Source organism: Falco naumanni, chromosome 7 (assembly GCF_017639655.2).
Source record: "Falco naumanni isolate bFalNau1 chromosome 7, bFalNau1.pat, whole genome shotgun sequence".
NCBI lineage: Eukaryota > Metazoa > Chordata > Aves > Falconiformes > Falconidae > Falco > Falco naumanni.
The window spans coordinates 17,968,502-17,982,023 of record NC_054060.1 but is presented as its reverse complement, the minus strand read 5'-3'; the positions used below and the strand labels follow the sequence as shown (position 1 = coordinate 17,982,023).

Below are 13,522 nucleotides of genomic sequence, written 5' to 3'. Positions count from 1 at the left end.
TTCTCAAAGTAATAGTTGTCTCTCTTTATGGAAATGTATTTGGATAATGGGAGCCGCATTCCTTCCCGCCATGTGTAGGTGGGAGTGATGCAGACCAGGACCCCCTTGCCCTGGCCGTGCCGGTCAGCTCATCACCGAGCGGCCTGCGCCGTTACCGTGCGCCCTGCGAAGAGCGTCCGCAGGCGGCACCCCGGGGGCGGGCGGTCCGGGCCGCGCCGGCTCGCAGCGGGCCGCGGTCCCCCTGTGCCGCCGTTCGGCGGGCGGGCCGGCTGCGGCAGGGCGCTCTTCGCTGGGGCTGCCGCCGGCTCCCGGGGCCGCCGCCCTTCCGCGACTGCCGCCGTGCTCCAGGGGAGCGGCGGGAGGTCCTCGGGGCACTCCCCGGCCCCGCCGCCCCCCGCGGGCCGGCGCCGCCGAAGGCCGCGGGTGGGTCCTGCCAGCAGCTTCCGGGGGCGGTGCGGGGGCCCGGAAGTGGCCTCGAAGAGCACCGGAAGCTCTTCTGCCCCTAGCAACGGCGGCGGCGCGGCCGTAGCGACGGGGCCGCCATGCCCGTGTGGCTGCGGGAGTACAGCTGGCGGCAGACCGCCTCCGCCGTGTACCTCTCGCTGCCCTTGCGCGGCGCCCGGGTCACCGCCGCCAACATCTTCTGCACCGAGCAGTACCTGAAGGTGGGCGGCCGCGCAGCACGGCGTGCGGGCCCTGCCGTGGGATGTGCCGCGCCCGCGGGCCTGTGGCTCGGAGTCACTTTATGGCTCTGTTAAAAAGCACACGCTTCATACGCCGTGACGTTAAGCGTATAATATTTTGTAACAGTTACGCTACAATCTCTTTTTGTATGCTGCAGGCTGTTACGTACCTGTCCCACTAGAGATAATGGCTTTGCCACTGTTGATTCTCCTCCATATTAATAATGCTCTTGCTACTCAATAGGTGCTAGCTGCCTTTTCTCTTGTAAATGGCCTGAATTAGACACTCTGCTTATACTATGAATAATAATCCTAAATTTGAGGTCCATGGCTTCTGTTGCAGTGCTGAACCAACTTTTTCAATCTTTTTTATCCAGTCTCACAACATGCATAACCTCCCTACTGCATACCAAGCAAATCAGTTTTGTCAATAGCACATGTTTCTTGAGGTTTGCTGTATGCTTGTACTGAGTATTTTGAATATGTGAGATTCAATTCAATCTTTTTAATATTGGTTCAAATTAATTATCTTTTTATAGGTAAGCATCCCTCCTTTCTTATTTGAAGCCGTTTTATATGCTCCTATTGATGACACAAATAGCACAGCAAAGATTGGAAATGGAATCATTTTCTTCACTTTGTATAAAAAAGAAGTGGCCATGTGGGATTCCCTAACTCTAGTAAATGGTAAGTTCCTTAATGTGAAAATTAGACTGAGTGTTAAGAAACACAAACTGTGAAAAAACTTTACAAGCTATAATGAGCAATGTGAAATTTCTGCTGCTAGATATCTGTGAAGTTAAACATTGTTCTTCATTTTAAAAATAGAAAGCGTATGAAAACAGGCACAACATCTACTGGCTCTAATGTGCACAAAACAAAAAGAATTTTTTTGTAAAACTTACATTGTGTGTGTGAGCAAATCTGAGTTTTTCTTTTTTAGAGAAAAGCTTGTGGAATTTGAACTGTGTTGTGTTTTCCTAGACTAAGTAGCTAAAGGAATCCTGTTTTTATGAATATGGTATGTAACGTCAGACATTCACGCCTAAATCACTAAAATTTTTTTTTTTTTTTAAGCTGACAAGGAGAAACTGCAATATCTGAGAGAGAATGCTGTTCTAAAAGCTCATGAAAAGGCAAAAGAGGAGGCAGAAGCAAAAAAAGTTGCAAAGCAGGAACACAAAAAATATGCTTTGGAGGCCACAATGAAGGTAAGGTTAGAAAGGAATCTACAGCACATGTACAGGTAAACAATTACCAACTAATCTGGCAGCTGCTTGCTTAAATGGACCTTGAAAAATATGAAAAATACTCATTTTTATTACAGTGGTGGAGAACCTTGTTATTTAATTGTACTTAAAACACATTTATTACCAAATATGAAAATAATACAAAAAACATACTTAAAAGTTGCCATTTTCCATTAGTAATACTAATGAAAATTTTCGGTGAGGTGCTCAGATTTTTGTCAGTTAAAAGGAGACTACAGTCATGTGGCAAAACTGTAATCCTTTCTGGCCTTGCATCAGCGCAAGTATTTAGTCATTTAGCACTGTCAAAAATAACGTTTTTTTTAAAAAAATTGTATATTTTATTGTTATATTTTCTATCAGACTTGCTGTTCATTTCTTTTTGTGTGTGTGTATCTCTGTCATTCTGTGTTTTATGTATATTTTATGTGTATTTATTTTCAAAATTTTTATGTATGTAAAAAGTCTGGTCACTTCATTTGTGTTTAAACAGATTTTTTTAAACTATACAATGAAATTTTAAGACTGCTTATGCAACTTGGACCAAAATTAACTGCAGTTAGTGACTTTCTGAGTAGTGATGTTGTATCTATTCTGCCTATGTAATAATCTCAAAGAGGAGAAATAAGAAATAATGTATTAAAATGAAGCTGTATGTTTTACATTTCTGTGTATTCCAGAGATCTGCGTTGATACATGGCTAGGATTTTCATTGTTTAGAAGTAAAACTTATTTCTGATTGGTCCTGATGTGACTTTTAAAAGCTAATCAGAAATCTTTACTCTCCCAATAATTTTTAGGCTTCTTTCATGATGCTTTGCTTGGGAAAATAATGGTAACTTTTACATAGTTGTGTTGTTATGATCAGATGTTGCATGTCTCATAGGTTTATCATTCAAACAGCTAGAAGAAGCAGAAAGGAAAAGAATTGAAGATCTGAAAGAAAAGGAGCGTCGGAAGGTTACTAAGGAGTTGGAGTTATGGAAAAAACAGCAAAGAGATGCTGAGAAACAAAAGAGGGTACAAAAAGAAGGGGAACTGCATCAAGAAGCAGAGCAGTTAAAGGAGAGGAAAAAGGGGAAAATGAGCAAAGCTAGGATTCCTACTGAAGGAACTTCCAAGACTGGACTCAAACCTACTGGAGGTTGTATTATTGAAGTGTGTTTTATCACTCTTTAAAGTGTGGATGTAACTTTGTTCCTAGATATTTCTAATTCATCATTTGTCTTGTCTCTACCATAAGGAACTAATTCTTCTCCCTTGCGGTTATTTTAGTGTCTTTATTTTCAGGCAATTTGTTGAGCTAAAGCATGTGAGTTCTTAGCTCTCGTTTAAGTCCTTGGAAGTACGAGAAAAAGTAAGCTTTAGGAAAGCAAACCAGAAAGCCTTTCTGACAGTGTGATGCTGATTTTCTGAGGGTGGAGTTCATATTACCCTAAGTTACCTAACTGCTGGTGTTCACAGAAATGCATAGTTTCCTTTTGCTCTCTCTATCCCATATCTTGACCACACAGAGAGCCAATTCAGGGAACTAAACCAACAGGAAATATTTCATTTTTGTTTTGTTTCTATGTTTTGATGAGGTTACTTTTAGCTCTTGCAGTTGCCCAGTCGGAGAATCGTGTAAGTGACAGAGATAGTGGTGTAAGATGAGTTTAAGGTAATATGTGACAGATAATGTAGCCAGTAAATAGATGTCACGATACAGAAAGAACAAACATTTGTTGAACTTACTCTTCAAAAGAACAAGTCTAAACCTTTCTCCAGCTGTTAGAGGTGTAGTTCAAATGTGCAGAATTTCTGTATTAGGTGTACTTTGGACTTTGCTAGAAAACCAGAAAAATCTCTTTTGCTTCGTTTTTCATTTCCAGTACTCCAATTCTTTTCATAGGTCATGGTTCCTACAGTATGTTTTCAGAAGATTTAAAGGAAGAGCAGTTACCAGCTCCTCGATCTGCTGCTACAATTAAAATCAACTTTACATCACGAGTTTTTCCTACAGCTCTGCGAGAATCTCGTGTCGCAGAAGAGGAGGAGGTGAGGATCGTTCTCTGTTTTGGTATGACGCTTCTGTGTCTTCCAAGGTGGTGAATTATTTACTGTGTATTCAGTAAGTTGACAGAAATGTTACCTGTGATATGGAAACTTACCTGTGCAAGATTCTTCACTTCCAAGGAAGGCTGTTCTTATTTAAATTAAGATTATAAGAAACACTTTTATATAAAAATTATTTTCACCAAATGTGATTGTGTAGATTAATAAACAGCATGTTCCTTTTTTGGAGAGGGGAAGAAAAAAAGGCAGCAATATTGATTGAATTCCTCGAAGTACAAAATTTGAAATGTCTTTACTCTTATATTTAAGATTCTTTAAGTTCTGTCTTCTTAAAAAGAAGCTTACAGTTAGCTCTTTGAAGTTCTTTTGAATGAACACAAAGAGGCATTTGGAAGTTCCAAAACAAGCGAGCAAACAAAAACATAGTTAGGGGTGCAGTAACCTTACTTCTCACATAGTAATAAAATAATTGGGGGAACTTGGAACTTTTTCAAATGTGACATTATTTCATATTTTTCTCTGTTCAAAATATGTGGCAAATAGAATTCTTTTCATAGGAGTGAGTGAACAGATGAAAGCAAAATCCTTTTTTGGATTTGAAGTGTCCTTCAGAAATAATACTTGCATGTTGTATATTTGCAGTGGCTATGTAAACAAGCAGAAGCTCGAAGAACAGTGACTGCTGATTTGTCTGAACTGGAAGATTTAAAAGAAGAGGAGAAGAACCCAGACTGGTTAAAGGACAAAGGAAAGTAAGTTAGATTCCATTTGAAGATGTATTTAAAATGAAATGTTAGTTATATAGTGTGCGACTATTGTTTAGTTTTGATATTTTCTAGTTATACTAGACACAGATGGTGAATGTCTGTGTAGTAGAGAATTTATTGATGTCTTATGGTGTTTGAATCTGATAAAGTCATGAGATGCAATTGCTGAAGCTCACGATGGACAAAATCATTGTGAACACATAATGCCGATTCTTCTATGAGGACAGTTAATTCAATGCAATATTATACCTGGGTGGATTTCCTTTAATTTTTCCTTTTTATTGAGAGGTTAAACATCTGTCTAAAACCAGCTTCAGGAATTTGATAATAATATTGGTATATTTATACAGCTTTCAAAATTAGTCCTGTGTCTGCATGGACATGTCCAGCTCTTACTGTTCTTCATTGGTTTTGAGCAGTGACTATTTTTATTGTGTGTCTGTATGCTATATTGTCAGCATCAAGTCTGACTGAACTTCAGCTGTGTTGTTCTCAGAAAAAGCTATCAATGGCCGTTTCCAAGGAGAAGCTGCTAAAACCACAAAATTTTGAAAACAAATTGTTAACAAGAAGTAGGTATTTATTTTGTGATTTATCACCTTGTTTAAAGTGCATGTTTTGCTTTTTGTTTTAAACTTAGCAAAATGTTTGCAACGGGCAACTATCTTGCAGCTGTAAACGCGTATAACCTCGCAGTGCGGCTAAACAATAAGCTTCCCCTACTGTACCTGAATCGTGCTGCTTGCCACCTTAAACTGAGAAATTTGCATAAAGCTATTGAGGATTCCTCGAAGGTATAAATATATGGGCTCTCAGACTGTCGTCTTATATATGATTGTGATTTACTACTGTGATGCTTCTGTTTCAAGCAGATCTGTGAAGCCTCGCTAGTGCAATTCAAAATTTTTAAGTTCAGAATTGATATAATGAAGCCATGGTGAAATATTAAAATTTGATAGTGATTAATTAATGAACTTTCACAGATTTAAACCAAACCAAAACAACAACAAAACCCCCCAAACCGTGCTTCCACACATTTGGGATGAATGGCCATATGTTGACTCAGTACACATTTCTTTACAGGTAAAATATTGCAGCAATATATACACTTGAAAAAAAAAAGACAACTTTGAACTGAAAAGAAAGAAAATACAGATACCTTTTGTATTATGTTGTGGTGTTCTTCGTTTGGTGGGAGCTAAAAAAAAAAAGGGTGGTAGTAATGAGAAATACCTTAATAAAAAAAACCCCAACAACCAAAACTCAACAAACCAGACATTTTTATAGGAGGGCTGTATCATCTGGATGTTTTAGCAGCTGTTATTTGTGCAATGAGAGAGGAGTGATCTTGAATGGCACCTGAATAATCCTGAGAAAGTTTTCCCATAATTATTATTCTTTGAACTAGTAAGTACTTGAGGCTTGAAACTTGTTTTTTTCTAGTGACTACAACAACACAGGTGCTTTTATAGGGCTGGGGTTTTGGTTTTTTTTTGGGGGCGGGGGTTGTTTGCTTTTTTTTTTTGTGGCATGGTATGCAGTATCGTGTATGAAGACAGAATACATTATTTGACTGCAATAAACATTTATTGCAGTATTTGTCCATTTTTAGCCATGGCAATGAAACTGTATTTAGCAAAATGTGGTGTGACAGATATAAATCTTGATGAATAGATTCACAAGCCATATAGTTAAATTTGAATAGTTATTTTCTATTTCTATTTGAATAGATATTATGTTGCTGTATAATAATAGTAATTAGGTGAGAGAAGTGTGTGTAAATCAGAAAAACACTATAATGAAAAAACTACCGCTAAAGATACTGGGTGTTTTCATTTGTAAAGGCGCTAGAACTATTGACACCACCTGTTCCCGATAACGAGAATGCTCGAGTGAAAGCGTACGTGAGACGTGGAACAGCATTTTGTCAGCTGCAATTATATACTGAAGGTGAGACCTTGATTTTGTGAAAACATGCACATGAATTTATGGTGACGTGACAGTAATTCAGTTTAGCTCAATGAGAATGCTCACACCTTTATTATTTCAGGAGGAATGTCAAAGGAGGCCAAACAATCTATGTCTCTTTGTTATGAACCTTTATACTGTATTCCTTAATTTATTATTATTATTATTTATTTACTGGCTAATTACAACTGCACTTGAAAAATCTTTACAAGTTTTAAGAAAATAAATTGTACCTTTAAATTAAAGAGTATAAATTAGTTTTTCCATTGAGGAAAAGGCTTTAGCAAGTTGCATATCCTCTGTTTGATCTGCTGGGTCAGTCTTTCCTTATGTAATGGCCAGCTATTGACCATAGCAGCTTGGTGGCCATGGAATGTATTAGTGAGGAATGATTGGAAGGTCAGAGATGAGGTATTTGCATTGGGAAGCATTCAGATGTAGGATGCAAACTGATATAAAACTAGGTTGTGCTAATTTTGCTCTTCATGAAGGAATGTTTTGTTGGTCTTGAGATTATATTTACAGTATTTCCAATTATAGAACAAATTAACTAAAATATTTCTATAATATTTGCTTGTGAAGTGCTTAGTAAATGTATCTTTGTGGCATGATGTATGAAACCTGTATTGATGAGCAAAATGTTTCATCAAGAAAATACCTAAATTAAGTGTCCTTACTGAGTTCTCCAAGACTATCAGTTTAGTTTTGTACGGCAAATTTGCAAGTGGAAGTCGATAACAGAAAGTGAAGTATATTCAAAACAGCAGTGTTGAAATACTAAGCTTTTTCCCATTGTTTACCTTTTTCTACCTATAAATCGCTTTGTCATTCCCTTACAGCTTTATTTGCACTTGGAAACCTTAGAAAAAAGAGAACAAGATTTTATTTTACTTCCTGTACTCATGGCTTGCTTTCCGGCCCCCCCTCCCCACCCCCCCACCCCCCCGCCAAACTCTAGTATTCACAGTTCATGTCTTTTTTTTGTTTTGTTTTCATGCACTTTCATTCTGTGACTCAATTTTTCTCTCTTCTGCTGAACACGTTTGAACACTCCCCTCATGCATGCACGCACACAGGCACACACACACACACACACGTGAATGAAGTTCTGTTTTCATGTTTCAATACCTGGAAATGTTTACATAGCCATGTTTCCACTAAAATGGTTTGTAAAATAATGTAAACAAAATACAAATGTATTTACTGACAAAAGTTAAACCTAACATCATTCTGATTTCATCTTGCTCAACAGCAAAACTCAAGATCAGTATTTTATGTCTATGACTAGAGAGCAGTTATTTCCAGTTAGTTGCTGAAGAGGATGCTTTTCTTGCATTATTGATTGACATTCTTATTAATGTATCTATATTAGGTCTCCAGGATTATGAAGCAGCTCTCAAGATTGATCCTAAAAATAAAACTATAGAAGAAGATGCTGAGAAGATTCGAAACCTAATTCAAGGAACAACACAGGATTCTTAATTTAAAAAAATTAAAAGGAGGTTTTTGACAGGAACGCCTTTTGAGGGCATCAGAAGGAATCTTTAATACGTTGTCAACTAGACATTTTTCTGTTTCACTCAGAACACCTACAGTATTGGTAAAAGATTGGATATATGAATTACTATTTTTGGAAAGTATAGCATTATAACAAATACGATTAGATATATTTTGTATCATTTTGATACAGTTGTAATGTTTTTGCTTTCTCTGAAATATTGGTGGGCCAAATATTAAAACATGCTTTTGGGACTTGATTTAAAGTTACTCATAACTAAATGAAATATTTTCCTGGAAATATCTCCTGAATCTAGACAACGGATTTTCAAACAACTTCACTAGCTCCATATAGTCAACACCTGTTAGCTTCTTGTCTTTTTGTTCTCCACCAAAGCTGAAAAAGTTATGTGTTATATGATTATGGTTATATGCTTTCCTCTTTTCCTATTGTTCATAGTGCTTGCTGTACCTGAAACTAAGACCGTGAATATATATGCTCTAATTCAGGCATCTAATTTGGAAAACCTCCACCTGGAAGCACAGAGGTAGATATTATGTAGTGCAGAACATTCTTTTTAACATTAAGTAAGGTACATTGAATATTTTCAGACTATTATGAAACATTTGTTTGGGCTGACCGAACAAGGTAATTGGAAAAATTATAAACCTGTGGTGTTGTATTGTAGTGTAGTGGTAAATTAATCCTGTGATAAGTTGTCCTATCAATAAATATGACTTACTACTTCCATCCTACTACAATTAGTAATCTTACAGTGTGGCTGTACAGCATATTCTGTAAAAATCAAAACCGTTGTTATTTATATGACAATATATACTTTTCTTGAGCTAGCATTTTAATTTGTACTCTGTTAACATTGGCCAGTATCTCATGAATACTGGTGTGATTAAAGATTCTCAAAAAAGGTACCATCCTAGTAACATTACAAGTGTTGTAAAGTTACATGACACTGTGCTTTGAGGCCCTGCACCTGTTGTTTTCGATAGTGGAAGAACGTTAATATAAAATTGTATTGTTTATATATATGTTAGTATTTGTATTCTTGAGACACTGGACTTGAAATGGTTCTGTTTTGTTAGGCATTTTATCCAAAATGTGACTGTTTCAACTACACTCCTTTCAGTGGCAGCTTTAGCAGATTTCTGAATTTTGCACATCAGTCTGTTCCCTGAATACCATTTATGACTGATTTCTGTCTTCAGGAGAAAATATTTATTGTGCAGATGTATGTTACTCTGTGTAATTTTTGTACTCTTGGAACAGGGAGAAGGTGGCAGGCGTCGCTGCCAGCTGCTTTACTTAGAGCCTTGAGAGGAGTGCTGAAGGTGAGCCAGAAATGTCTGGGGTAGCTGCTGTTCCTTCTTTCCTACAGATACCTACCGCGCTGCAATGGAAGGGGGTGAAAATACCTTTTTTTTTTTAATAGCAGTTGGAAGGAGGGCAGTGCAGGAGCTTTAATGTCTCGTTTGAGTGTAATGGTATACTTTTCAAAATATGACTTTTTCTTTCTTATAATTACTGAGGGGAAGGTGGGGCTAAAGAGGAGAGACACTGGCAGTGGGGGAAAAAGATATGCTAAGAAGCAGATGCTGATTGCAAGTTCCTGATTTTCTGTGTTCGTTCCAGAGCCTATTAGAACAGTCTGTATACATCTGTATAGGCTGTTTGAATTGTAGTGATCTGTTATAGCTACTCAAGGCTGTTTTTGATATAGACAGGCACCTTTTTCTACTGCTGTGAAATAGAAGTGATATCTGCCTGTTTAATCCGATTATATTGGGAGCAAACGGATGCTAAACTTTTCGATACTTAAGCTGACAGTATGTACACCGTATCAGTCATATGTGTTATGGTATTATGTCCTGAGACGTAGGAATGTGGAGACTGACTTTAAGTTTTAAAACCAGAAAATACTTCAATTAAAACAAATAAACCTTGAGGTCAATGTCTCTTGCACTTAATTATTTTTAAAAATTAGAGTTCCACATTTATGATACCAGTTTCACAAGTTTTAATTTTACGGGTTTAGGCCTGATTGGGAGAAGTGTGTCTTCAAATGGGTTACATCCTTTTTGATACGTCTTATTCAACTCATATGCTGGTTTTGGCTGGGACGGAGTTAATTTTCTTCATAGTAGCTGGTATGGGGCTGTGCTTTGGACTCGGTGTTGAAAACAGCGTTGATAACAGAGGGATGTTGTAGTTCCTGCTGAGCAGAGCTCACACAGAGCCAAGGCCTTTCTGCCTCTCACACCCCAGCAGCGAGCAGCCTGGGGGGGCAGCAAGAAGTTGAGAGGGAACACAGCTGGGACAGCTGAGCCCAACTGGCCCAAGGGATATTCCACGCCACAGAACATCATGCTCAGCACATAAAGCTGGGGGAAGAAGGGGTGTGTGTGTGTGTGTGTGTTTGTTTGTGAGTGATGGCATTTTGTCTTCCCAAGTAACCGTTACGTGTGGTGCAGCTCTGCTGTCCTGGAGGTGGCTGAACACCTGCCTGCCCATGGGAAACGGTGAACGAATTCCTTGTTTTGCTTTGCTTGTGTGCATGGCTTTTGCTTTACCTATTAAACTGTCTTTATCTCAAACCGCAAGTTTTCTCACTTTCACTCTTCCAATTCTCTCCCCCATCCTGACATGGGGGAAGTGAGTGAGCAGCTGTGTGGGGCTGGAGTGATACCACAACAACCCAGCAGATATTGACAGTTATTCCCAGAATGACTGAAATAACAGTCAGGTTTGTTTTCTTAAAGCTAAGTGTCTAGTCTAAATCTATGATAAAAGGATGGAGACGCATTTTTACAGAGTGTGCTGGAAATTGGGGTAGTCATATACCCTGCTTCTGTCAATGGCACAGTTGAAATAATGATCTTGGAATGACCCACGAGTGAGTAAGTGTTTTGAAAAGGTTTGATCCAGTGGATGAGAAATACAGGGTACCACCTGTGAGACAGGTGGTGTAGCACCATATTCACTTGAAGCTGTTGTTTCAAACAGTAAAACCTGAGGCTTTGTTAGAGAACCATGGGTCATGAGTGTTGCAGGGGTCAGCATCCAGGAAAACACTGGGTTGCCAGGATTTGTACAGAGGCAGATGAGGAGATAATTTTTGCTCAGTGTTCATATTTGATGGCAGTTTCTCAGCATAAGTCACCTTCCTTCCCTACTAAGGAGACGGATTTTAATTCAGCTTTTCAACTAGCAGGACAAAGCATTTCAAATTTGTTAAATGTTTGTGGTCAGAGCAAATGTTGCTCAAGATGTGTATTGAAATACATGGATGGTGAGGAGTGAGGAACTGAATGACAAACTGACTTTTGACCTTATTTAGTAAACTGTGGACAGGGAGAAATGAATTCATGTTGACTCTGGAGTATAGTAAAAATTGGAATTTTCATCAATTTCTGCATTAGTGATAATCTTGAGCATAGAACGTGGCAGAAATAATGAAGTGTGGATAATAAAAATATGAATTGAGAGTAAGAAGACAGTGAGGCTTTGTGGGCGGTTTGTTTTGGTTTTGTCTTTGCTTTTTCTAATATCCAGAGATATGTATGCTAAAACAGAGCCTTAAGGAAATGTCCAAATGACTGTACTTCCTCGCTCATGTTCACATGCATTATGTTTTGGGTTTTTTTTCCTCTGTAGGGAGTGAATTAACACATGACAGAAACTTCTTAGTACATTCATGGCAAGTGCTGTAATGCCATATTGATGAGCATGTAGTAAAGCTGCACTGAATAAGGTACCGGCCGTGGGTTTGCTGAGCAAGGCGTCCAAACCCTGCTGTTCTTCAGAGACGCAACAAAATCTTTGTTTCTCAATCTTGAAAGAGATGAAGAAAACACTGAAGTTGCTAGCTTAGATCAAACTCAAGAAATTCTGACTTTTCCTTTACTATGTGTATTCATGAGGCCTGTTGTGTGTGGGATGTTTCCTGCCCCGGTATTAGGGCACTGTTGGGGTGTAGAGGAATTACAGGTAAAGGCAGGTTAATTAACATTGGTAATATACAGCTGTGTGCTGGCTTCAGGGGCAGTGGGCTGGCTGATGTGGATAATGTGCAGCTATGGCTGGTTCCTGCTAAGTAGTTAAATAGCTCTGAGGGGTATGGAAGAGGAGTTCTGGAGGAAGGGAGACCTGGAAGAAGCAGAGGGAGGAGAGAGAGAGTGCCTAGGATGTAGGAGAGCCAAGGAGAGGCCCTGGGAGAAGCAGGGGGCCCGGATGAGGAGAGGCTGCCTGGAAGAGGAGCCCAGAGAAGGAAGACTCCGGACGCAACAGAGGCAAGAAGCAGGGTGGGCTGGCCTGAAGAGGATAAAGAAAGAGCATGGACAGCAGATGAACTTTTGAAACTTTGTGGGGGATCAGTGGCTGTGCCGGGGCAAGGTGCAGGAACTACTTATTGAAGTTAATCTGGTATGGGGTGGTAAAAGCCTTGTTGCAGCCAGCTAGTTTTGATAGTGCTACGACATTGGGGCACCGGTCTCAGGGCTTTAGGACATGCCCTGCGCTGTGGGCTGCAGCGTGCCTGGTGGCCGCCGCCTTGCCCCCGCTGGCAAGCGGCTCTCGGGCAAGGCCAGCTTCTCCTGAAGCAGCGCAGCCACAGGCAGCTGATTCCAAGCCCGTGCTGTCAGGACACTTCAAATTAATTAATTCACAAACATCTGAGTTTTTCCACCAGTCCAATACTAGAGGGATCAGCTACTTCTCATCCATACACCGCGCTTTTTTTTTGTGGGTGGAGGTGTTCTTTGGTGGGACATTGGTTTTGTTGCGTTTTGTGGGGGTTTTTCTTGCTTTGTTTTTTCTTTCCCTTAGTATGAAGGTTATTTGTGTGTAACAGCTGGTTGTCCATCTTCAGGTACCCCCCGTGCTGGTGCTGCAGGTGCCTCTGAGCTCCCTCCCCAAGGGCCTGCCCAGGGCTCTGACCTGCGGAATTAAACTCCGTAACTCAGGGTAAGTTACAAAGCAGGTGTGTTTATTGCGACGCCGGGTGCAAGGGGGGTCGCTCCTGCGAACTTGCACGCCTAGTTGTACCCACAATACGTATTTATACAGTGAAGCTGGCTGGCTCTGCCCAAAGTCTACACCTACTAACTAGTTATTGGTTAGTTGCTTTCTCGCTTCAATTTAAAGGTACAGCTCACTTTACAATCACCGGGCATGCTGCCCGCGCGGGGGATGGATGCACTCTCTTCGAGGGGGCCATTGGAGTAGGAGGTCGTGATCTCCCACCACCGCACTTAAGTTTATCCTAGTGTCCTCGAGCCTTATCACTTC

At 39.9% G+C, this 13,522-nt stretch overlaps 2 protein-coding genes across 2 annotated transcripts; one reads left to right on the top strand and one right to left on the bottom strand.

Moving 5' to 3' along the window:
- Positions 1 to 490: 490 nt before the first annotated feature.
- DNAAF4 (dynein axonemal assembly factor 4) lies at positions 491 to 10,181 on the top strand. Its single transcript, XM_040602326.1, has 9 exons — positions 491 to 665; positions 1,223 to 1,370; positions 1,761 to 1,894; positions 2,837 to 3,077; positions 3,825 to 3,970; positions 4,631 to 4,740; positions 5,396 to 5,549; positions 6,600 to 6,705; positions 8,096 to 10,181. The coding sequence occupies exons 1-9, from the start codon at positions 543 to 545 to the stop codon at positions 8,203 to 8,205; spliced, it is 1,272 nt and encodes a 423-aa protein (XP_040458260.1). The 5' UTR covers positions 491 to 542; the 3' UTR covers positions 8,206 to 10,181.
- A 672-nt stretch (positions 10,182 to 10,853) lies between these two features.
- On the bottom strand, positions 10,854 to 11,362 carry C7H15orf65 (chromosome 7 C15orf65 homolog; the record flags this gene model as incomplete). Its single annotated transcript, XM_040600276.1, has 1 exon — positions 10,854 to 11,362. A coding segment is annotated over one exon (321 nt), but the record flags the coding sequence as incomplete, so codon positions are not given.
- Between the last annotated feature and the right edge of the window lie 2,160 nt (positions 11,363 to 13,522).

Excerpts from the sequence above, each read along its gene's own strand:
- DNAAF4 (XM_040602326.1), top strand. The coding sequence starts at position 543 with ATGCCCGTGTGGCTGCGGGAGTACAGCTGGCGGCAGACCGCCTCCGCC. Across the intron at positions 666-1,222 it reads GCACCGAGCAGTACCTGAAG|GTAAGCATCCCTCCTTTCTT; the intron begins GTGGGCGGCCGC and ends ATCTTTTTATAG. Across the intron at positions 1,895-2,836 it reads CTTTGGAGGCCACAATGAAG|CTAGAAGAAGCAGAAAGGAA; the intron begins GTAAGGTTAGAA and ends TCATTCAAACAG.